The 24,786-nt window shown below is 53.7% G+C and overlaps 2 protein-coding genes across 3 annotated transcripts in view; one reads left to right on the top strand and one right to left on the bottom strand.

Annotated features, from left to right (window-relative positions):
* Nucleotides 1-24,664, top strand: LOC127577748 (outer dense fiber protein 3-like). 2 transcript variants are annotated; one of them, XM_052029270.1, is made up of 7 exons: nucleotides 1-102; nucleotides 1,014-1,139; nucleotides 9,078-9,281; nucleotides 10,323-10,424; nucleotides 16,650-16,771; nucleotides 20,444-20,584; nucleotides 24,420-24,664. In XM_052029270.1, exons 2-7 carry the CDS (start codon nucleotides 1,031-1,033, stop codon nucleotides 24,507-24,509), a joined length of 768 nt encoding a protein of 255 aa, XP_051885230.1. In that variant the 5' UTR covers nucleotides 1-102; nucleotides 1,014-1,030; the 3' UTR covers nucleotides 24,510-24,664. The 2 variants fall into 2 exon arrangements, with proteins under 2 accessions (XP_051885230.1, XP_051885229.1); XM_052029269.1 differs by lacking the exon at nucleotides 1-102 and adding an exon at nucleotides 249-382 and having other exon boundaries at nucleotides 24,420-24,663.
* Nucleotides 24,543-24,786, bottom strand: part of bet1l (Bet1 golgi vesicular membrane trafficking protein-like) — a 46,364-nt gene continuing 46,120 nt past the window's right edge. The window contains exon 5 of the mRNA XM_052029274.1: nucleotides 24,543-24,769. Within this exon, the coding sequence (XP_051885234.1) occupies nucleotides 24,680-24,769 (90 nt within the window). The 3' untranslated portion in view covers nucleotides 24,543-24,679. The remainder of the gene's footprint in view (nucleotides 24,770-24,786) is intronic.

Raw genomic sequence — 24,786 nt, 5'->3', positions numbered from 1 at the left:
TCCGGGTGCAGGTAGATGGAACTAGGCAGAAGGTCAGGTTGGCATGGACTAGATGGGCCGAAGGGCCTGTTCCTGAGCTCTAGTGCTCTGTGGCTCTAAAAGGTGAGTAGATTTCCAGCAACGCCCGGGACCGGCGCGGATCCGGAGTGACTCCCGGGAGCAGGTTCCTGATCCCGGAGGGGTGGAGCCGGGAGCGGACTGTGTACAATCTCCATGGAGACGGGGTGTTGCAGCGCCCGAGAGTTTGTGTTGGATTCTGGAGTTGAGACCGGAACCGTGTCACCCGGCCGTGGGACCCTGCTCCGTCCGGCTCCCGGCCCGCTGCCCCTCCGTCCGGATCCCGTCTGTCCCCGCTCCGTCTCTCTGGTCGTTCGGGCCACAGGTGAACATGTGCCTGTCCCGTTTGTGGGCGTTCCCCCGTATGCGGGGTCCGGTGTGTGTGTGTGCGGGGGTCCGGTGTGTGCGGGGGTCCGGTGTGAGCGGGGTCCGGTGTGTGTGTGTGCGGGGGTCCGGTGTGTGCGGGGGTCCGGTGTGAGCGGGGGTCCGGTGTGTGTGTGTGCGGGGGTCCGGTGTGTGCGGGGTCCGGTGTGAGCGGGGTCCGGTGTGTGTGTGTGCGGGGGTCCGGTGTGTGCGGGGGTCCGGTGTGAGCGGGGGTCCGGTGTGTGTGTGAGCGGGGGTCCGGTGTGAGCGGGGTCCGGTGTGTGTGTGTGCGGGGGTCCGGTGTGTGCGGGGGTCCGGTGTGTGCGGGGGTCCGGTGTGAGCGGGGTCCGGTGTGTGTGTGTGCGGGGGTCCGGTGTGTGCGGGGGTCCGGTGTGTGCGGGGGTCCGGTGTGAGCGGGGTCCGGTGTGTGTGTGTGCGGGGGTCCGGTGTGTGCGGGGGTCCGGTGTGTGCGGGGGTCCGGTGTGAGCGGGGTCCGGTGTGTGTGTGTGCGGGGGTCCGGTGTGTGTGCAGACTCGTGTGCGCAGCCCCCCTCCGGTTGACGGATCGGTTCACGCCGTGTTGCCTCTCCTCAGTTCCGAGCGCTCCGGCCATGAGCTCCGCGCCGTGGGTCGGTCCCTGGAGACCCCACCGACCCCGAGGCCCGATCGCAGCCTATTACAGCAGCCCTGGGCCCAAGTACGGACTGCCCGGATCCACGGGTAGGTGGACAGTGTCCGTGCACTGACCCTGCCGGACGGTTTGGGGGCTCCGCTGATGCCCTTCAGGGCGACGGCTCGGCGCAAGGACCGGGGGAGCACGGAATGGGGTATTTAGGAGACAGGAAACAGCTCGGGATGGGTGTGGAGGTGTTGTGTGGGGCGGGGTGTAGTGTTGGGGCGGTGTGTGGGGCGGGGTGTAGTGTTGCGGCGGTGTGTGGGGTGGGGTGTAGTGTTGCGGCGGTGTGTGGGGTGGGGTGTAGTGTTGGGGTGGTGTGTGGGGTGGGGTGTAGTGTTGGGGCGGTGTGTGGGACGGTGTGTAGTGTTGGGGCGGTGTGTGGGGTGGGGTGTAGTGTTGGGGTGGTGTGTGGGGCGGGGTGTAGTGTTGGGGCGGTGTGTGGGGATATGTAGTGTTGAGCGTTGTGTGGGGTGGTGTGTAGTGTTGGGGCGGTGTGTGTGGGCTGTGTAGTGTTGGGGCAGTGTGTGGGGGATGTGTAGTGTGTGGGGCAGTGTGTCATGTTGGGGTGTTGTGTGGGGCGGTGTGTAGTGTTGGTGTGGTGTGTGGGGGTGTGTAGTGTTGGTGTGGTGTGTGGGGCGGGGTGTGTGTGGGGGTGTATAGTGTTGGGGTGTTGTGTGTGGGGCGGGGTGTAGTGTTGGTATGGTGTGTGGGGCGGGGTGTGTGTGGGGCGGGGTGTAGTGTTGGTATGGTGTGTGGGGCGGGGTGTGTGTGGGGGTGTGTAGTGTTGGGGTGTTGTGTGTGGGGCGGGGTGTAGTGTTGGTATGGTGTGTGGGGCGGGGTGTGTGTGGGGCGGGGTGTAGTGTTGGGGTGTTGTGTGTGGGGCGGGGTGTAGTGTTGGTGTGGTGTGTTGGGGCGGGGTGTAATGTTGGGGCCTCTTGCACTGCTTCCTGGTGTGAAGGGATTGTTGTTGCTATGGATTCTGCCTGCTGTTGCTGCATACACTGGGGCCGTGCTTGTGATTATGTTGCCGGGACTGGAGGGTTTGAGGTATGAGGAGAGACCGGACAGGCTGGGACTGTTCTCCCTCAAGTGAAGGAGGTTGAGGGGGGACGTATGCAGGTTTATAAAATCCTGAGGGGTGTTGATAAGGTGGGCAGTCGCAGCCTTTGTTCTAGGGTCGGGGAGTCTAAAACTGGAGGGCAGAGGTTTAAGGTGAGGGGAAAGATTTAAAGGGGACCTGAGGGGCAACTTTCTCACGCAGAGGGTGGTGGGGATGTGGAACGAGCTGCCAGAGGAGGTGGTGTGTGTGGGGGGGGGGGGGTGGGGGGGTACAGGAAAGGTTTCGAGGGACATGGACCAGTCACAGGTACATGGGACTAGCTAAGATGCGAAACTTGGTCGGCATGGACTGGTTGGGCCGAAGGGCCTCTCCATGTCTCTATGATTCCATTCACTGCTGCCAGCTCCACTCCTGGGGGATAAACACAGATCATCAGTGGGGGGGGGGAACACACAGAGTGTTGACCAGTCGTCTGTCAAATGACAGGTGCTGATGCAGCTCTCACATGGACGATTAGCCACATTGAACTAGAAATACTTGTTAAAATGCTGTAAAAAGGGAAGGAGCAAGACCTGATGTCTCATTGTTGGCTCCATCTGGTGTTTAAAGCGGTCAACAGCTCAGCTCCCAGGTGTTCACGTCCCAACACCTGAACATTGGGCCAGGCTCTCCTCTTGTACAGGGCACTGGCCACACAGAATGGACAAACCCTCACTGGCCCACTGCCCTACTCTGTGAGAAACAGGACTGTGACTTCTACAGCCCCACAAAGTCTTGTTGAAGAGTTTCAGTGCTGGCCTTGCATCAACTGGTTGGACATTTGCTGGTGGCTTTGCAGCCTGGAGGGTATCCCGAAGCAGAGGGTATCCCGGTGCAGAGATCAGAGCACAGATAATCTGGGATGGTCCCACTGTGGGGGGGGCAGTACTGAGGGATGGTCCCACTGTGGGAGGGGCGGCGCTGACAGCTGCGCCGGCCCCCGCCCTGCCGGAGTTGCTGGCCGGGCCTAGGGCCCGGCGTCTCTCGCGGGAGGCAGCTCGGCACAACCTGAGCCGCCTGGAGGACACACCGAAGGTGCCGTTCCGCGAGGTGCCGAGGCGGTACTCATACGGGCTGCTCCTGCACACCTTTCACTTCCTCGCCCTGGTCTGCCGGCCGGACACGCCGTGGCGGTCCATCTTGCCGGCGGGTGGCAGGGAGGGTCCCCGGTGGAGGTCTCTCTACGCGGGAGTCCTCCCGCTGTACGTCGGGGACCTGGGGTGGAGGGTGTTGCACCGGGCCGTGTTGTGCAACCAATTTCTGAGCCAGTTCACTGACACCCCAGCCGCCTGTCACTTCTGTGGCCGGGAGGAGACGGTGTACCACGTGTACGTGGAGTGCGAGAGGTTGCAGCCCCTTTTTGCGTATCTGAAGGGGCTGCTGCTCAATTTCTGGCTGCACTTCAGCCTGATGCTGTTGATCTACATTCACCCAGTGCGGCGCGGGGAGGGGCGCGCGGAGGATCTCCTGGTGGGTCTCCTGCTGGGCCTGGCCAAGCTGGCCATCCACGGGATGCAGCGATGGTCGGCCAAGGGTTCTCGGCCGGTCCGCCTGCCTGCCCGTCTCCCATGCTTACGTGCGCGCGCGGGTGTCTTTGGAGTGGGAGCATGCGGTCTCCGCGGGCATCCTGGTTGAGTTCTGCGCTCGGTGGGCCCCTCGGGATCGTGTGTGTCGTGGATGGTACAAACGTGATTCTTATTTGAAGCGTTGCATGTTACGTTAACGGGTGTAGTGTTGCGTGTGTTTCGTTAGTATTAGTTTGCATTCTCTACTGTAGTTCTGTCGTTGCGTAGTTTCTTCTTTTCTGTATTAGATGTTGTGCATTGACACTGGTTGTCCTTTTGTAGAGCTTTTAGCTAATAAATGTTTATATTAAAAAAAGACCGGTACTGAGTGCACTCTTCCGTTGAACTGACAATGTGATTGTATAAATCCAAAGGTGCAGTTGTGGAGAATGTTGGGCTGTGGAGAAATGTGGGCTTCATCTGGAGCAGTGGGCTGGAGCAATTTTCTTCTTGGAAGGACTGTGTTTTGCCAGGTGTTGGAGTCTGTGTTCAGAGTGCTGTGGGAGGGATGGCGCTGGATTTTCATCACACGGACTGTCTGCTTATCTGGAGAAGGCTCCTACCTCTCCTTTCTCCGCACTGCTCCTTTACGGGACTAATTACAGGTGTGTCCTGCTGGTTGTGTCGCTGTTTATTGCACCAGCAGTGTTCTGTGATCACTGACTGCGTAGTGCCTTGTCATGGCGGCTGCAAAGGCTCTAAGATGGTGGGGCCTTGGTCCTATGCAGCAGTTACAGCTCCTGGAGGCATGGGTCCTGTGAAGTCGTCACCTTTCAGTCTGTTGTCTTTGTGAAATGCTGTGCGCAGTTCTGTGCCTCCGTCTGTGCCTCCGTCAGTCTGTCTGGACGGTGGTTTTCAGGCCATGTCCGAGACTGTGGGGGGCGAGGTGAGTGTTGTTGCATTTACCTGGATGTTCGGTAGAATTGTGTTCTTTTTGTGGTCTGTGCTGGATGTTCATTTGTAGTTCGTGTGTAGTATGTGATATAGACAAACTAATTGTGAAAAAAGAAAGCGGTACTGAGGGACGGTCACACTGTGGGACGGGCGGTACTGAGGCTATTTTTTTTAATAATAAACATTTATTCACTAAAAGCACTACAAAAGACAACGTGTCAATACACCACATCTAATACAGAAAAGAGAAACTACGCAACGACATACTACGGTAGAGAATGCAAACTAATACTAACGAAACACACACGCGACACTACACCCGTTAACGCGACACTTCAAATAAGAATCACGTTCGTACCGTCCACGACACACGCGATCTCCTGAGGGGCCCACCGAGTGCGGAACTCGGCCAGGGTGCCCGCGGAAACCGCGTGCTCCCTTTCCAACGACACCCGCGCGCGCATGTAAGCGCGGAAGACGGGCAGGCAGGGCGACCTGCCGGGACCCTCGGCCGCCCGCCACCGTGTCCCGTGGATGGCCAGCTTGGCCAGGTCCAGCAGGAGACCCACCAGGAGATCCGTCGCGCGCCCCTTCCCGCGCCGCACCGGGTGCCCGTAAACCAACAGCGTCGGGCTGAAGTGCAGCCAGAACTTCAGCAGCAGCCCCCGCAGATACCCGAAGAGGGGCTGCAACCTCTCGCACTCCGCGTACGCATGGTACACCGTCTCCTCCCGGCCGCAGAAGTGACAGGCCGCCGGGGTGTCGGTGAACCGGCTCAAGAATCGGTTGCACGGCACGACCCGGTGCAACACCCTCCACCCCAGGTCCCCGATGTACAGCGGGAGGACTCCTGCGTAGAGAGACCTCCACCGGGGGCCTCCCCCGCCGCCCGCCGGCAAGGCGGCCCGCCACGGCGTGTCCGGCCGGCAGACCAGCGTGAGGAAGTGAAAGGTGTGCAGGAGCAGCCCGTACTAGTACCGCCTCGGCGCCTCACGAAACGGCACCGTCGGCGTGGCCTCCAGGCGGCTCAGGTTGTGCCGAGCTGCCTCCCGCGAGAGCCACCGGGCCCTGGGCCCCACCAGCAGCTCCGGCGGGGGGGGGGGCCGGCGCGGCCTGGTCCCGCCCGTCGTCTCCCCCGGCACCCGCTGCGACTGGAGGGGGGGCGGCCGCACGACACCGCACCCCATGCCCGCATCAGGTCCCGGTAGAACCCGGGCAGCTCCCGCGCGGCGGCTCGGCCGACGCCCGCCGCCGGGAGACGCGCCCCCTCCCGGAGGCAGCGTCCCCGGCGGAGGAAGTGGGTGGCCAGCGCGTGCCACCGCGGGGGGTGCTCCGTGTACAGGTATCGCTGCAGCGCCCGGAGGCAGAGGGCCGCCAGCTGGGTGCGCACGCACACCAGCGACTGACCCCTCTCCGCCGACAGCAGACTCAGTACCGCCGCGGAGACCCAGTGCCTCCGGCCGCCCCAGAAGAAGTCCGTCGACCGCCTCTGGGTGGCGGTGACGAAGACGTTGGGCGGCACCAGCGTGGCCAGCCGGTACCACAGCATGGAGGCCACCAGCTGGTTGATGACCAGCGCCCTGCCCCGGTACGAGATGGCCCGGAGCAGCCCCGTCCAGCGCCCCAGCCGGGCGGAGACTTTCGCCCCCAACTCCTGCCAGTTCATCGGCCAGGACCCCTCGGCCGGGGACAGGTAGACCCCCAGGTAGAGGAGGTGCGAGGTGCTCCACTCGAAGGGCCGCAACTCCTCCGGCAGGGAGTCCGCCTGCCACGGACCCACCAGCAGACCCGAACACTGCCCAGTTGACCCTGGCGGAGGATGCGGCCGAGTAGACCCGCTGGCACTCGCGCATCCTCCGCAGGTCCGCCGGGTCGGTGACTGCCAGGAGGACGTCGTCGGCGTAAGCCGAGAGGACGACCTCCGTTGCCGGCTTGCGCAGCACCAGACCTGTCAGTCGCTTCCGAAGGAGGCGCAGGACTGGTTCCACGCAGACCGAGTACAACTGCCCCGACATGGGGCATCCCTGACGCACCCCCATCCCGAAGCGAAAGGGCGCCGTCAAGCACCCGTTGACCCTGACGAGGCTCTCCGCGGCGGCATACAGCAGCCGGACGCGGGCCGCAAAATGCGTCCCGAGCCCGAACGCGCGCAGAGTCCCGAAGTACTGAGGCTATTTCAGCAGTGTGACACTCCCTCAGTACTGCAGTGACAGGGCCATCCTGAATTACATTGTGATGTGGTACCATTGTTTAAAAAGGGGAGCAAAAATAAGCCAGGAAACTACAGGCTGTTGAGTCTGACATCGGTGGTGGGTAAATTGTTGGAGGGGATTCTGAGGGACAGGACCTACCAATATTTGGAGAGACAGGGTCTGATTCGGGACAGCGCGGCTTTGTGAGTGGGAAGTCCTGTCTGACAAATCTCTTGGAGTCCTCCGAGGAGGTAATCAAGAGGGTAGATGAGGGTAGGACAGTGGATGTTGTCTACATGGACTTTAGCAAGGCCTTTGACAAGTATCTCATGGCAGACTAGTCTGGAAGGCATGGGATCCGGGGGAGATAGCGGATTGGATTCACAATTAGCTCAGTGGTAGGAAGCAGAGGGTGATGGTCGAGGATTGTTCCTCAGACAGGAGGCCTGTGTCTCGTGGTGTGACACAGGGGTCGGTTCTGAGACCTTTGTTGTTTGTCATTTATATAAATGATTTGGATGTGAATGTACGAGGCATGGTTAGTAAGTCTGCATATGGCAGGCACGGTAGTGTAGCGGTCGGCGTAACACTATTACAGCGCCAGCGACCCGGGTTCAATTCCCGCTGCTGTCTGTAAGGAGTTTGTACGTTCTCTCTGTGTCTGCGTGGGTTTCCTCCGGGTGCTCTGGTTTCCTCCCACATTCCAAAAACGTATGGGTTAGGAAGTTGTGGGCATGCTATGTTGGTGCCGGAAGCGTGGTGACACTTGAGGGCTGCCCCCAGAACACTCTACACAAAGATGCATTTCGCTGTGTGTTTTGATGTACATGTGACTAATAAAGATATCTTAGGTGTTGTAGATAGTGTAGAAGATTATGAAAAATTACAGGGGGATCTTGATCAGCTGGGTCTGTGGGCTGAGGATTGGCAAATGGCTTTCAATCCAGATAAATGTGAGGTATTGCATTTTGGGAGATCAAACCAGGGTAAGACCTATACAGTGAATGGCAGGGCTCTGGGGAGTTTTATGGAACAGAGGGACCTTGGAGTACAAGTGCATAGTTCACTGAAAGTGGCATCACAGGTAGACAGGGTGGTGAAGGTGTTTGGCACGCTGGCCTTCATCAGTCAGGGCACTGAGTACAGAAGCTGCAGTTATATAAGATGTTGGTGAGGCTGCACTTGGAGCACTGTGGACAGTTCTGGTCGCCCTGTTATAGGAAAGACGTGGTTAAACTGGAAAGAGTGCAGAGAAGATTTACGAGGATGTTGCAGGGAGAGGTAACTCAGGCTGGACTTTATTCCCTGGAATTTAGGAGATTGAGGGGTGACCTGATAGAGGGGTATAAGATCATGAGGGGCACAGACAGGGTGAAAGCACATTGACTTTACCAGGGAGGGGGAGCTAGAAACAGGAGGGCATAGGTTTAAGATCAGAGGCGAGAGATTTAAAAGGGACATCAGGGGCAGCTTCTTCACGCAAAGGGTGGTGCATATTTGGAACGAGCTGCCGGAAATAGCGGTTTAGGTGGGCATATCATGGAAAGAGGCCCTTCGCCCCAAACTGTCCATGCCAACTGGGTTGCTCAGCGAGCTGGTCCCATCTGCCTGCGTTTGGCCCATAACCTTCCGGTCCATGTGGTAAATGAAAACTACTCTTGGTATTCACCAAGGAGAAGGACGTGGTGAATGTCTGGAGCTCGCTGCCGGGAGAGGTGGTGGAACAGATGCAGTCACTCCGTGTAACAGACACTGGGATGGGCAAAGACCCAGTGTGGGCAAACGCAATGTGTCGATAGGCAACAGCTCAGTCCGGGCACAAAGGGCCCCCTTCCATGCCAGACCTCTCTGTGACCCGATGACTCCCCTCTTCCTCAACACCCATTGAGCAAACTCCTCATCCTCCTCCCCTCCCCCTCCTCCCCTCCTCACCAAACCCCCTCCTCTCCACTCCTCCCACTCCCCCTCATCCTCCTCCCCTCCCCCTCCTCCACCAAAACCCCCTCTCCTCCTGCCGTCCTCACTGACTCCCCTCCCCTCTGATCCCCTTCCCCTCCTCCCCCTCCTCCTCCTCCTCCCCTCTGATCTCCCCCCACATTCCCCCTCCTCCCCACACCTCCCGCTCTCCTCCCATCCTCCCTTCCCCTCCCCGCACCCCCCACTCCCACCCCCCCACCCCCACCGGCACCACGGCAGCTGACTGGGCTGTGCCCTTTCCTCATTACGTTGCAGGTTATGAGCAGCACGATGCCACCAAGTTCCGGTCGCCAGCGTACAGTTTTGGGGTGCCTCATGCCCGTCTGACGGTGGACAGCTCCCCGGGACCAGCGTACCTCATCCCCTCCCAGCTCACCCGCAGGGGGAGGGATGGCACCCCTGCCTATTCCCTCTACAGCCGTCCAAAGGAGATCAGCTTGTTCCAGACCCCAGGACCAGGTAACAAGGCAGGACAGGGGGTGTCAGAGGGTCACGGAGTCAGTGGGTCACTGGAGGTCAGAGCCCTGCCCCAGTTGGAAAGCACTGAATATCACCCCCAACCCCACACTGTACACTGACCCCACACCGACCCCGACCCCACACTGTACACTGACCCCACACTGTACACTGACCCCACACCGACCCCGACCCCACACTGTACACTGACCCCACACAGACCCCCGACCCCACACAGACCCCCGACCCCACACAGACCCCCGACCCCACACTGTACACTGACCCCACACTGACCCCCGACCCCACACTGTACACTGACCCCACACCGACCCTGACCCCACACTGTACACCGACCCCACACTGTACACTGACCCCACACCGACCCCGACCCCACACTGTACACTGACCCCACACTGTACACTGACCCCACACCGACCCCGACCCCACACTGTACACTGACCCCACACTGTACACTGACCCCACACTGTACACTGACCCCACACCGACCCCCGACCCCACACTGTACACTGACCCCACACTGTACACCGACCCCACACTGTACACCGACCCCACACTGTACACTGACCCCACACCGACCCCTGACCCCACACTGTACACTGACCCCCAACCCCACACTGTATACCGACCCCACACCGACCTCCACACCGACCCCCAACCCCACACTGTACACTGACCCCCACACTGGCCCCCCACCGACCCCCAACCCCACACTGACCCCACACTGTACACTGACCCCTGACCCTACACTGTACACTGACCCCACACCGACCTTCAACCCCACACTGACCCCCGACCCCACTGTACACTGACCCCACACTGACCTCCAACCCCACACTGTACTATGCCCCACTCTCTCCCATCACCACCCCACACACGGTATCCCGTCCCTCACCTCACTCGCTGGATGCCATTCCCCACCCTTGCAGACAGTCCCCTAGCCTCACATCTACTCACCCACCTTCGGGTACGCTGTGGCTGCCTCTGCCATGACCGTGTCCTCACCTGTATGGGAATCCTGTGCAGGTACCTACGCCCCCGAGAGCTCGGGAAGGTCAGCGTTCACCGCCGCCCCTGCCTTCTCCATCGCTGGAAGGACCAAAGGCTTCAGGACTGACCATTCGCCAGGTGGGTGCTCTGTCGTTGGGTGAGGTCACGGCTGAGCTGGTGTTGACCTGCCTATTGCCCACCTCTCCTCCCAAACACTGCCTCCACTGCCCCTTGGGTGAAGAGTTCCAAAGGTTCTCCACCTCTCAGAGAAGTCATCCTTCCCACCTCTGCAATAAAAGACACTGCCTTATTCAGGAATTGTGTCCTGGAGTTCTGCAGTTCTCCCAATAAGAATATAAAATTCGGAGCAGGAGCAGGTAACAGGCCTTTGCACCATCATTCATCCCCTCCACTGCCCTCCATTTCCAGCACTGTCACCGTATCCCTCGGTTCACTGAGTATCCAGGTCTATCACCCTCTGTCTGGACCAGTTTGGTGCCTGAGCCCCGACATGTCTCTGGGAGAGGGAGTTCCGAAAGTTCACCACCCTCTGAGTGAAGGAACTGCTCCTCTCCCAACCAGTGTGCCCTTCATTCTGCGACTGTGCCCCCGGTCCGTGTGACTCCTCAGTTGGGGAAACATCCTCCCTGCATCTGGACTGTCGAGTCCTGTAGGAATTGGTGAGATCTCTGGTGAATAGTCCCGGTCAACACAATCCCCCCCCCCCCCTCCCTCCATCCCCACAACCAGTCCAGTCAACCTGCTGCACTCCCTCTGTAGCAGGCACACCCTTCCTTGGGTAAGGAGGCTGGAAGTGTACACAGGACTCCAGCTTTCCATGTACCTCAGGAGCATTTCCTTCCACCTGCATCCAGGTCCTCTCGTCATAAAGGCAAACATACCATGTGCCTTCTAATCATTTCTTACCCTCTTTCAACAGGGGCAGTGTTCTCTCAGCATCAAGTTCCCTCTCACCTTAATCCTCTGCCCTCTAGTTTTAGACTCCCCTACCCTGCGAACAAGGCTGTGACTATATTTCTGCCCAACATGATTTTATAAACCTCCATAAGGTCTCCCCTCAGCCTCCTGAACAATCCCAGCCCGTCCAGTCTCTCCTTGGAACTACAGCCCTCCATTCCAGGCGACATCCTAGTGAATCTCTTCTGCACTCTCTCTATTTCTACCACATCCTTTCCACCGTGTGATGACCAGGACTGTGCACAATATTCCAAGTGTGGCCTAACCGATGTCTTGTACAGCTGCAACGTGATGTCCCAACTCCTATACTCAATACCCCTGCCGATGAGGGCAAGCAAGTTAATGCCTTATTTACTACCCCAACCACCGGCATCAAACTTGCACCCCAAGGTCCCTCTGTATATCAGTTCTTCTAAGGCCCCCGCCATTTACTCTAGATGTCCTGCCAGTGTTAGACAACCCAAAATACATTACTAGACACTAGTGTGGATTAAATTCCATCTGTCACCACTCTGCGCAACTGTCCAGCTGATCTATGTCCCCCTGTATCCTTAGGTAACCATCCTCATGATCCACAACTCCACCAGTCTTCGTGTCATCAGCAAACGTAGTTATCAGACCACAGACATTCTCATCCGTCGTTTGGCAAACAACAAAGGTCCCAGCAGCGATCCCTGTGTCAGTGTACACCACTGGTCACAGACCGAGTCAGAGGAACACCCCTCCAATCCTACCCTCTGCCTCCTGTCACCAAGCTAATTTTGGATCCAGTTTGCCAGTACGCCTTGGATCTCGTGTGCCCTAACCTTCTGGACCAGTCTATTCTGCAGGACTTGTCAAAGTCCATGTACACCATATCTACTGCCTCAGTAACCTTCTCAAAAAGCACAATAATTGCACAAAACCTAACGCTGACTCCCCCAGTCAGTCAGTCTCTGCCATTCCATGATCACAAATCCTGCCCCTCGGAATGTTTCCAATAGTTTGCCACCACTGACGTAAGTCTCACCGGCCTGTAGATTCAGGCTTACGCCCTTCCTAAACATGGGAACAACACTGGTGTACAAATTGGTTAGTGTAATGTCAATGGTGGGGAAGATGCCAGAATCAGTTATACAGTGTAATAACAAGTCACTTAGAAAATAGCGACAGGATTAAACAAAATCAATGTGGATTTCCAAAAGAGAAATTGTGTTTGACAAACCTGCTGGAGCTTAGTGTGGATGTAACTGATGGACAGGGTGATTCGGTGACTCGATGACTCCCTTGGGTGAACCTGTGGATGTGTCTTCAGAAGTCCCACATGAGAGATTAGTGTACAAAGTGGGATTGGGGATAGTGAACAGGCATGGATTGAAAATTGGTTGACAAACAGCAAACAGGAATGAATGGGTCTTTCTGGTGTGGGAGGAGGTGACCAGTGGGATACTGCATGATCAGGTATTCACGAAATACATACATGATCTGGACGAGTGAACCAAAGGTTTGAAGCTGTTGAGACTGTGAGCTGTGACAAGACAGAGGCTTTGAGACAGTTTAGACAAGTTGAATGGGCAAATTCATGGCAGCTGCAGTGTATTGAAGATAAAACAGTTCCCCACCGGTAGGGAAAGCAGAAGTATTGCTTAATTGGCGATAGACTCGGGTGATGATGAGGGGACCTGGGTGTCCTTGTACACCAGTCACTGAAAGCAAACATGCAGGTGCCACAAGAAGTAAGGTGACAGATGGTACATTGGCCTTCATTGCAACAGGTATTGTGTCATGTCTTTCTGCAGTGGTACGGGGCCGTAGTGAGGCCACACCTGGTGCTGAGTGCAGTTCTTGTCTCTTTCCCCAAAGATATACTTGCTATAGAGGAGGTTCAGCAGACTGATGAGGAGAGATTGGGTCAACCATGCCTGTGCTCACTGGAGGGGATCTCATTGGAACATACAAAACCTGGACATGGCCAAAGAGCACGGAAACAGGCCCTTCAGCCCATCCATCCAGGCCAACCACCATTTACAGCAATCCTATATTAACCCCATTTTTTTTATTCTTCCCACCTCTCAGTTCCCCCAGATTCTACCACTCACCTACAGACCAGTTCACTCTACTCTGGCCACTAACCTACCAACCTGCACATCTCTGGGATGTGGGAGGAAACTGGAGCCCTGGGGGAAACCCACACAGCCACAGGGAATTGTGCAAACTCCACACAGACAGCACCTGAGGTGTGGATTGAATGTAGGTCTCTGAAGCTCTGAAGCAGCAGCTCCTCCAGCCGCACCATTGTGGTGGCCAGGACTTGGCTCTCCAGATGCAGGGTGATTGTTTCCCTGAACAGGGTGTTGGGAATCAGGGCTCACAACCCATGACCTGGGACTTGGGACTAGACAGGTGGTGGAGAGTCTGTGGGATTCTCTACCACAGGGGGGCTGGAGACCAGGTCACTGAATATATTCAAGAAGGAGATGGATAGATTTCTGGACACAAGAGGCAACTAGGGGAGTGGAGGGAGATCAGGGATGTAGTGTTGAGATGGAGACTCAGCCATGATAGTATTGAATGGTGGAGCTGGGTGGATGGGCTGAATGGCCTCCTGCTGCTTTCCATGTATCATATCATCAGGAGATTTTCGTACAATACATCGTCCCTTTGACTGGCCCCACGTTGTCGCAGTACACCACTCATTGCAGCTGGCCAAACTCAAAATGATCCATTTCTCCCAAATCTTTGTCTTCTGATAGTCAGCCGGTTATCTATCTGTGCTAATGTATTACTCAAAAGCCATTGGCTCTTAACTTGTGCAATGATCTTTTATGTGCTACCATACTGAATGTCTTCTGGAAATCCAAATACTCTTCACTTACGACTTGGTACATTGTCAGATAACCCAAAGAAATTTGTCAAACATGATTACTGCCGAAGGAGCCATGTTTACCCTACATTTCAAAGTGTTCTGTTCCACTTTCCCTGATGATGGATCCCAGCATCTTGGGATGACAGACGTTGGGTTAATTAGCCTGAAGTTGCCTGCTTTCTTGACTCGGGACGTGTGGCTTTCCAGTCTGAGGAACCAAAGGAGAGGCCATTGCAGCCACCTGCTTTAGGATCCTAAGACACAGACCAATGGGTCCTGAGACGTCAATCAAAAGTCCAATTGGTTCTGGTACTTTTTCCTCTTATGATTGGGGTTGTTTTAAGTGCCTTCCTCATTCCCTTTCACCTCCCTTCCTTCCTACTGTTACTGTGAAAATGGATACAAAATGCTTGAGAAACAGATGCAGGACGGCAGATGCAGGAATCTAGATGAAAAACACGATGATGCTGGAGGACCTCAGCGGGCCAGGCAGCTTCCGTGGAGAAAAGCAGGCGGTCAACGTTTCGGGTCAGGACCCTTCTTCAGGACTGAAGATAGGAAAAGGGGAAGCCCAATATATAGGAGGGAAAAGCAGAGCAGTGATAGGTGGACAAACGAGGGGAGGCGGGGTGGGCACAGGGTGGTGATAGGTAGATGCAGGTAAGAGATAGTGATGGGCAGGTGCGGGGGAGGAGGGGAGAGCAGATCCACCGGGGGTGGGTCAAAGGTAGGGAGGAAAAAAGGGGGTAGAAAAGAGAGAGGCTGGGAAAGGGACGAAAAGAGAAGGCATGGTGGGTAGGGAGGGGCGGGGAATTGAGGTCGCTGTGGGTGTCAGTGGGTTTGTAGAAGATGCCAGTGGATAAGGAATCTACTAGATGGAGATAGAAAGATCGAGAAGGGAGAGAGCGGTGTCAGGGATAGTCCAAGTGAATTGGAGAGCAGCGTAAAAGTTTGTGGCAGAATTTATGAAACTGTCGAGTTCCGCACGGGTACAGGAGGTGGCACCGATGCAGTCGTCAGTATAGCGGAGAAAGAGTTGAGGAATGGGGCTGGAGTAGGCTTGGAACAGAGACTGTTCAACGTAGCCAACAAAGAGAGAGGCATAGCTGGGGCCCATGCGTGTGCCCATAGCAATGCCCTTGGTCTGTACAAAGTGAGAGGAATCGAAAGTGAAGTTGTTTAGGGTGAGGACAAGTTCAGCCAGGTGGAGGAGAGTGTCAGTGGAAGGGGACTGGTTCTGCCTCTGGTCAAGAAAGAAGCGGAGGACGGTGAGGCCGTCGTGATGGGGAATGGAGGTATATAGGGACTGGGTGTCCATGGTGAAGATGAGGTTGTGCGTGCCAGAGAACTTAAAGCTATGGAAGAATTGGAGAGTGTGTGATGTGTCATAGATGTAGGTGGGAAGGGATTGGACAAAGGGGGGGCAGGATAGTGTCCAGGTACGCAGATACGAGCTCCATGGGGCAAGAACATGTGGAGACAATAGGTCTGCCGGGACAGTCCATCGTGGATTTTGGGGAGGAGATAGAAGTGGGCAGTCTTAGGTTATGGGACTATCATGTTGGTAGCTGTGGGGGGGGGGGCGGAGATCTCCCGAGGTGATGAGGTCAGTGATGGTGCGGGTGATAATGTCCTGGCGGTCCTTGGTGGGGTCATGGTTCAGGGGTAGGTAGGAGGAAGTGTCCAAGAGTTGGCGTCTGGCCTCTGCAGGGTAGAGGTCAGTACACCAGACTACCATGGCACCACGTTTGTCGGCTGGTTTGATGACAATGTCAGGGTTGGTGCTGAGGGAGTGGAGAGCAGAGCATTCAGAACGTTCACCCCCTCCCCACCCACCATGCCTCTTCGTCCCTTTCCCAGCCTCTCTTTTTTCCACCCCCCTTTTTCCCTCCTTACCTTTGACCCATCCCCATTGGATCTGCTCTCCCCTCCTCCCGCGCACCTGCCCATCACTACCTCTTACCTGCATCTACCTGTCACCACCCTGTGCCCACCCCGCCTCCCCTCATTGGTCCACCTCTCACTGCTCTGCTTTACCCTCCTATATATCGGGCTTCCCCTTTTCCTATCTTCAGTCCTGAAGAAGGGTCCTGACCCGAAACGTTGTCCGGCTGCTTTTCCCCACGGATGCTGCCGGACCTGCTGAGTTCCTCCAGCATCATCGTGTTGTTCAAGATGATACAAAATGCTTGTTCAATGTGTCTGCTGTTCCTTATCCTGTTATTTATTTACAGGTTCTAAGGAGCAACATTTACCTCTGCTCCTCTCTTCCTTCACATTCTCGTCACTTTCAGTCTTGTATCCCTTCATGTTCTTGCTCATATTCTACTTTGTCCTTTGATCAATGCTTCAGTCCTCCTTTGTAAAATCCTGCCGACCCTTCCGTGTCCACGTCCCGAGAATGAGAGCTGGGAAAGGAAGCGGCAGGTCTCTAGAATCTGAGGGATTCACTCTCTCGCTTTGCATTTTAATTCCAAGTTCTCACAATCTTCAATCGATTCTGCAGAGTGAAACCATAAGTCTCTCATTTCTCCTTCCAGGCCCTGCAGCCTACCTCCTGCCTTCTGTTCTGGGTCCAAATATTGTCAGCAAAACCTCTTCCGCCAATTTCTCCCTCAGCGGTCGAAGTAAAACTGGCAGTTTCCATGAAGACTTCCAGAAGGTAACATCTGCCACACCTGCAGCTGGGAGTGTCGTGGTTGTTACCGATTCAGAGATAACTGTTCAAAGCCCACCACAGCTGGGGAATTTCATCTTACGAAATTAAATTTATAAAGTAAGCGAGCTGGTTCTCCGTGCGGATTGTTGTAAACACTCTCCCGGTTCACAGGTCCTCCCTGTTGTCCTCACCCTATCTGGCCTCAGTGACACCAGACCCAACAATGTGATCCACTGATGTCTCCACAGATCGAGTTGTACAGCACGGGAACAGGCCCTTCGGCCCACTCTCTGTGCTGACCATTGACCACCCATTTGCTCCACCCGCACTCCCATCAACTCCCCTGATCCTACTCCTCACCTACAAAGTAGAGGCAACTGACAGAGGCCAGTTAACCTACCGTCCCGCACGTCTTTGGGGAGGGAAGCAGAGCACCTGGTCACTGAGAACGTGCAAACTCCACACAGACAGTGCTGGAGCTGAGGGGCAGACACCCCCTGCGCTGCCCTGTCACCCTTTGGACAATGATTTCCAGCCGTGGTCTCACCTGCCGGAAGTGAAGGGATAAAATCACCAATCACAGGCTTCGACAATGCAGATCCGCTGTAACCAGAGTCACTCAGCGGTTGGATAATCCCTGGTGTGCTGGTCACCTCCTGTGACATGGGACACAACATCAATGCTGTGGAAGGTGGGGTGAGCTGCTGCTCTCCACAGAAAGGTGCTGCTGGCGAGAGTCTTCTGCCACGTAGACCCAGTGCCAGTGAAGGAGCAGCGATTATCTCCAGATGGGGGCGGTGTGTGATTTGGAAGTGACGGCATTCCAATACATCGGGGTGTAACATTCCCAGAACTGACCTCAAGTTGTCTCCTCCTGATGTACACAAGGCCATAGCTTCAGGGTCAGAGCATCACAGTCACGGGTACACAGACTGGAACCAAAAGTACATGGGATGGGGAGGAGCAGTGACAACCGAGGACCAGGAGGGAGGAAGTGGCAGTGCCACAGCCCCCTCCTGTTTTATTGGCCTTTCTTGTGGGAGTTTCGAGAGTTAGCAACATTGCCCATTGTGGAAACATGCAGATTAATTATGTAACTGCAATATCAACATTTGTCACTTGTTGTGAAGACAATATTACTGATCCCGCTGCCCTTGTCCCTGTGGCAGAGGAGGTGGGTTTGGGAGGTGCTGTCAGAGCAGCCTGGGTGAGTAACTGCAGTGCGTTGTGTAGACTGTGCGCACTGCAGCCTCTGTGTGCGTGCTGGAGGGAGTGTTTGGGCTGGTGGATGGGGTGCTGATCGAGTGAGCTGATAGTCATAGAACAATTTAGCACGGATACAGGCCCCTCGGCCCAACCAGTCCATGCCGACCATGGTGACCACCCAGCTAGTCCCAATTTCCTGCGTTCGGCCCATATCCCTCCAAGCCCCGCCCCTCCATGTACCGATCCAAGTGCTTCTTAAATGATCCTGTTGTACCTGCCTCACCCACTTCCTCTGGCAGCTCGTTCCACACACTCACCACCCTCTGTGTGAAAAAGTTGCCCCTCAGGTCCCTTTTAAATCTTTCCCCTCTCACCCTAAACCTATGCCCCCTAGTTTTGGACTCCCCTACCCTGGGGAAAAGACTCTACCGTCCACCTTATCGATGCCTCTCATAATTGTAAACACTTCTATAAGGTCACCCCTCATTCTCCTACGTTCCAAGGAATAAAGACCAAGCCTGGCCAACCTCTCCCTCTAACTCAGGCCCTCAAGTCCTGACAACATACATGTAAACATTCTCTGCAGTCTTTCTACTTCAACTACATCTTTCATATAACAGGGCGACCAAAACAGTACACAGTGCTCCAAGTGCAACCTCACCAATGACTTGTACAACTGCAACATAACGTCCCAACTCCTGTACTCAGTGCCCTGACCGATGGTCAGCGTGCCGAATGCCTTTTTCACCACTCTGTCTACCTGTGACACTGCTTTCAACGAACTATGCACTGGTACTCCTAGGTCCCTCTGTTTGCTTACACTCTCTAGTGCCCTACCATTCATGGTACAAGCCCTACTTGACTTTCCAAAATGCTTCACCTCACACTTATCTGTATTGAAATCCATTTGCCACTCCTCAGCCCACTTCCCTAACTGATCAAGATCCCCCTGTAACCTACAATAACCTTCTTTACTATCAACACCACCTCCTAATTTCAGGTCATCCACAAACTTACTGATCAAGCCTTGTGCATTTGCATACAAATAATTTATATGAATAATGAATAACAAGGGTCCCAGCTCCAACCCCTGCAGCGCACCACTGGTCACCAGCCTCCAGTCCGAGAAACAACCTTCAACCACCACCCTCTGCTTCCTACCTCTGACCCAATTTTGAATCCACCTAACTAGCTCTCTCTGGACTCAAGGGGACCCAAACTTCCAGACGAGCCTACCATGCAGGACCTTGTCAAAGGCCTTTAGCAAGTCCAAATAGACAACATCCACTACCCTACATTACCTCTTCAAAAAACTCTAAAAGATTCGCCAAGCACAACTTTCCACACATAAAGCCATGCTGACTCCTCCTAATCAGACTCTGTCCATCCAAATGCAGGTCGATCCTATCCATCAGAATTCCCTCCAGTAACTTGCCCACCACTAATGTCAGGCTGACCAGTCTGTAGTTCCCTGGCTTGTCCTTGCTACCCTTCTTAAACAACGGAACAACATTAGCCACCTTCCAGTCTTCAGGAACTTCACCAGTGGCTAACGATGAAGCAAATATCTCCACAATTTCTTCTCTAGCCTCCCACAAGGTCCAAGGATGCACTCAGTCATGCCCTGGGGATGTATCCACCTTAATGCGCTGTAAGGTTGCAAATACCTCCTTGCTGGTAATATAAATACTCTCCAAAACATCTCCACTTGTTTCCTTTATCTCTTGAGCAACCATGGTTTTCTCCTCAGTGTTTATATTCTCCTCAGTGAAATACTTGTTAAAAATACCACCCATTTCCTGCTGCTCGAGACATAGGTGGCCCTGCTGATCTTTAAAGGGACCTACTCTCTCCCTCGCCACCCTTTTACTCAATATAGCGATAGAACCTCTTGGGATTTTCCTTAACCTTACCTGCCAGACCCATCTCATACCCTCTCTCTGCCCTCCTGATTTCCCTCTTAAGAGTATTCTTAATCTTTTTACACTCATCCCTGACCTCCTAAACCCAATGTGTGCTTCCTTATTTTTCTTGACCAAAGCCTCAGTATCCCTCATCAGCCAAGGTTCCCTAAACTTGCCAGGTTTACCATTCACCCTCCTGGACTCTTGATATCACACAAAAGATGTTGAACTTTTTGAGAGTTGGTAGGGATACACTCCTCCAGACAAGTGGTGAGTGTTCCATCACATTCCGGACTTAGATGCTGGAAAAGCCTCGAGGTGTCAGGGGGAGAGTCACTCACTGCAGGATCCCCAGCCTCTGACTTGCTCTTGTAGACTCTGGTCCAGTTGACCCCCAGGATGTTGATGGTGGGGGACTTAACAATGGTAGTCCCATTGAATCTTAAGGGCAGATGGTGAGACTTTCTTTAGTGGAGTGCTCACTGCCAGGCCCCCAGCAGGGTTTAAATGGTGGAAAAGCCAGGGGTGCAGCCTTTCAAATCACTGTTTTGCTTCTTTCCCTCAGACTCCAGGGCCAGGAGCATACAGAGTCACTGACACCAACATCTACAAGCTGAAACCTCCTCAGTTCAGTATGATAGGTCGGAACCAGCTGCCTGGTGATTCAACAAGAAAACCTGGGCCTGGGAGTCACAGTCCAGAAAAGGTAATGGGAATCTCACTTACACCAATACCTTGCTGCCCATATCCTAAGCTACACAAGTCCTGTTCACCTCTAACTCCACTGCTACGTTACTAACTCTGATTTCTCCTTGACCAACATCTTGATTTTAACTTTTGCTTGTGTTTTTGAAATCCTCTGTGACCCATCCAACCAACGCATGGTGCAGCCCACAAACCTCGCAGATCTCTGCTCCAGTTCTGTTTTCTTCCACAGTTCTGAAGTTATTGCATCAACATTGGTAGCATGCCTTCAGCTACCAGGGACCACACCTGACAAGCCCTCCCTAAAGCTCTCCACCTCTCTTGTTCTTTTAGGATCCCTAAAACCTACCTCCTCCATCACACCTTTGGTCAGTTGAGATGACAGCTTCCACGTCTCAGGTCAATTTTCATTTCTGACATAGCTGTGAAACAGCCTGGTTAATTTTACTGTGTTGATGGTGTTTCTGGTTACTAATGGGAATGAGGTGAAGATGTTGGTGCTTGGTGAAATCACATGGCTGAGCTTTCAATTCAGTCGTGTTAAGATAATTATTTAGCACGATCTTCGAAAATTCCAGTAGTCGCAGGAATTTTACTCAGAAATAAATCCAAATTTTTTATTGCAGAATTCATTTGTTATCCATCTGCCCTAAGGGCGTTAAGAGTCAACCAGATTGCTGTGAGATAAGAACAGAAAGTGTCAGAGGTACCCGGCAGGTGTGGAGAGAGAAGTACTTCCTCTGTCTTTCAGTCTGAAGACCAGTTGTGATACAAACTGAAAAGGCTGGTTCAGTTCAGTTCAGACCCTGAACTGAATAACCCTGAGATTATTCAGTTCAGGGTCGTGGCCCAAAGGTTTGCACAATGTCAGCTCAGAAGATGAGATCCTGTTCCTTGAGATGAAGTTGGTTGTCATGGAAAGTGTAAGAGGCCAAAGTTAGAAAGGTTCATGTGGGGATGGGGTGGAGAATTAAAGTGCCAGGCAACTAGAAGCTGAAGGACACCCTTGTGGACTGAACAGCAATGTTCTGCAGTCACCCAATTTGTTTAGTTTCTCCGATGCTGAAGAGAGCACACCGTGAGCACAGAGACCAGCACACAGTGCTGGTACGAATCCTGCTTTATTGGGAAGGAATCTTTGGTCTCTGAATGGTGAGAAGGGAAGAGGTAAAGAGGGAAGGTGTTGCACCTTCTGCAGTTGCATGGGATAGTGTGATGGTGTATATGATGTTGCCATGAGGACGAGAGTGGGTGTTGGAGGTGATGGAACAGTGAGTAGCAGAGGGAACAGTCCCTTCAGAATGCTGGAGGTGAGAGGAGAGGAGGATGGAACCTTGAAGGTGGGGCTGGTGAGGCGGAAAGTGAGGACCAGGGGAACCCTCTCTTTATACACGTTTGTTCTGGGTGAGGGGGGTTAGAACTGCAGCAAATGGAACACATGAGGTTGACACCTCTGTCAACCAGTGTGGAAGGGGAAGGAGGTCTGGGAAGCACTGGTGTGGAAGGTACTGTTAACAGAACAGACACTATGGAAACAGAGAAACAGGGAAAATGGAATGGGATCCTCACAGGGTGAGAGGAGCTGTAGTCGGGTATGTGGGAGTCTGTGGTCTTGTGATGGATGGCGGTCATTAATCTCTCTCCTGAGGTGGAGATAGATAAGTCAAGGAAGGGAAAAGTCAGCGGTGAACTACGAGATAGTGAGAGGAGGGAGAGAGTTGGCAGCAAAGGTGAGGAACCTTTCCGGTATGGTAAGACAGCAGCATCAATGCCGAGAACAGCAAGTGGGGGACAGTGCCTGAGTCAAGGACAGGTGTATATGTCCCACCAAGAGACAGGCGTGGCTTGGGTCCATGTGGGTTCTCATTGCTTCACCTCTGAATTGGAAGAAGTTAGTGGAACTGGAGAGGTTGTTGAATGTGGGAATAAGTTCTGTCAGGCAGAGGGTGGTGATAGAGAGTGACTGGTTGGGCATGTCATAAGGAAGAAAAGCCATCTTGGCAATGGGATGGAGGTCTGGAGGGATTGGACATCCATGGTGAGACCAGCCAGCTGGGACCACAGGAGACTAGAAATTGTCAAAGTGGTGGAGGGCATCATTTGTTATCGAGGTACTGGGTCAAGGTAGGAGGAAGTTAGTTGTTGGACAAGCAGTGTGATGTGACCAGCAGGACAGTCCTGCTTGTGGTTCTTGAGGAGGAGGTAGACACAGGCTGTGTTGTGTCTGGGACTATGACATTGGGGCGGGTGGGGGGAAATCAGGTCAGTGACTATTTGGAGACAATGGCCTGATGTTTGGTGATGGGGCCATGGTCCAGAGGGAGCTATGAGGTGGTGTCAGAGAGCTGGCACTCTGCCTCTGCAGTGTTGGGGTCAGTTCATCAAAGCACAAGCCCAACATTGTCACCAAGCGCAGTGAAAAGGAATGTACACATCATGGAGGAGCTGGAGTCAGGGATCAGCAGTTTGCTTCTCTAAAGGATGTCAGTAGTTTTGGGTCTCACTTCTTTGATCCTTGGTCTCCAGGTATAGATCCTAGGACAGCTAGGGGAGAATATGCAGAAATGTTAAACTTCACATTGGAAACCAGAAGAACCTTGGTAGGACTAATGTCAAGAGGCAGTACACTCTTAAGGGCAAGTGTTGAAGAGCAGAGAGAGCTTGGGGTGCATCCATGACTCACTGAAAGTGGCTACACAGGTAGACAGGGTGGTTAAGAAGGCTTATGGAATGCTTGCTTTCATTAATCGGGGTATTGAGTACAGGAGTCAAGAAGTTATGATGCATCTCTATAGAACTCTGGTTAGGCCGCATTTAGAGTATTGCGTGCAATTCTGGTCACCTTACCATAGGAAGGATGTCGAGGCTTTAGAGAGGGTGCAGAGGAGGTTTACTAGGATGCTGCCTGGATTAGAGGGCATGTGCTATCAAGAGAGGATGGACAAACTTGGGCTCTTTTCTCTGGAGTGGCAGAGGCTGAGGGGTGATCTGTTGGAAGTGTATAAAATTATGAGGGGCATAGATAGTTTGGACAAGCAATATCTTTTTCTCATTACTGAGCGATCCAATACCAGAGGGCATGCATTTAAGGTGAGGGGGGTAGGTTCAGAAGACATTGAAAGGTAAGTTTTTTACTGAGACAGTAGTGGATGCCTGGAATGCGTTGCCTGATAGGGTGATGGAGGCAAATTCTTTGGGTGCTTTTAAGAGGGGCTTGGATGGGCACATGAATGAGAGGAAAATGGAGGGACATGGGCACTCTGTAGGTAGGAGGGATTAGCTATGTCGGCACAACATTGTGGGCCGAAGGGCCTGTTCTGTGCTGTACTGTACTATGAAACCAATCAGAAATCATGCTCCAAAGCTCAGCCATCCTCAAGCCTTGTGATCAGAACTGTAGCTCACCAGGATATTCTCAAATACACTGCTCTACTACTTCACCACTTTTCATTTAGTGAACTATACTTCTGAAGTGGTGTGTGGAGGTGTGAAGTGAGAGCAGTGATTCGTGTTGTAACACGCAGACTTCATACAACTCCCTTCTGCTGTTGAAAATATCTCACGTGGATCAGGTAACTGCTCAGTCCAGTTGGACTGATGATCGGTTCCTGTTCTGCTAATGCTTTGTACTACACCAGCCATGTAACTCTGTTCTAAGAGGATTAGGACCACAGTGGTTTTGATTTGCTTTACAATCTGAGGAAATATTTGGAGAAAAAAGATATTTTTTATTGAACTAAGTTTCTTATTGGTCATATTTAACTGGATGAAATTAAATCTGACAAGCCTGCTGTACAGCCTGAAGTTGATCACAGTATCCCTCTGTCCCCACACAGGTTGTAGTTAATCGCAACGTGGCTCCTGCTTTCTCCTTTGGCATCAAGCATTCCGAGTATGTGGCACCAATAATCGTTGATGCTGTGTAACGTCACAAGCTTATTATTGTAGGAAACATTTCCTTCTAGTCTTGGCTCTTTCCCTTGGAAACAATCTGAATCAGTTTAGGAAACCACTGTATGTTTCACCTGTGCGGAGCCTGGCAGGTGATAAAGAAACCAATCAGATGTTAGTATCACAGCACAAGATGCTGAAAAGATCAGGTCTTTCTCTGCATTTCTGATGATTTCATTTGAAGGTCTGGCTGTGGGTGAACGGTCAGAGCAACAGAACATCCCTCGCTCACAAACTAAAGTAGCAAGAATG

Source organism: Pristis pectinata, chromosome 14, assembly GCF_009764475.1.
Source record: "Pristis pectinata isolate sPriPec2 chromosome 14, sPriPec2.1.pri, whole genome shotgun sequence".
In the NCBI taxonomy this organism is placed as follows: Eukaryota; Metazoa; Chordata; class Chondrichthyes; order Rhinopristiformes; family Pristidae; genus Pristis; species Pristis pectinata.
This window is presented reverse-complemented; position numbering and strand designations above follow the sequence as displayed.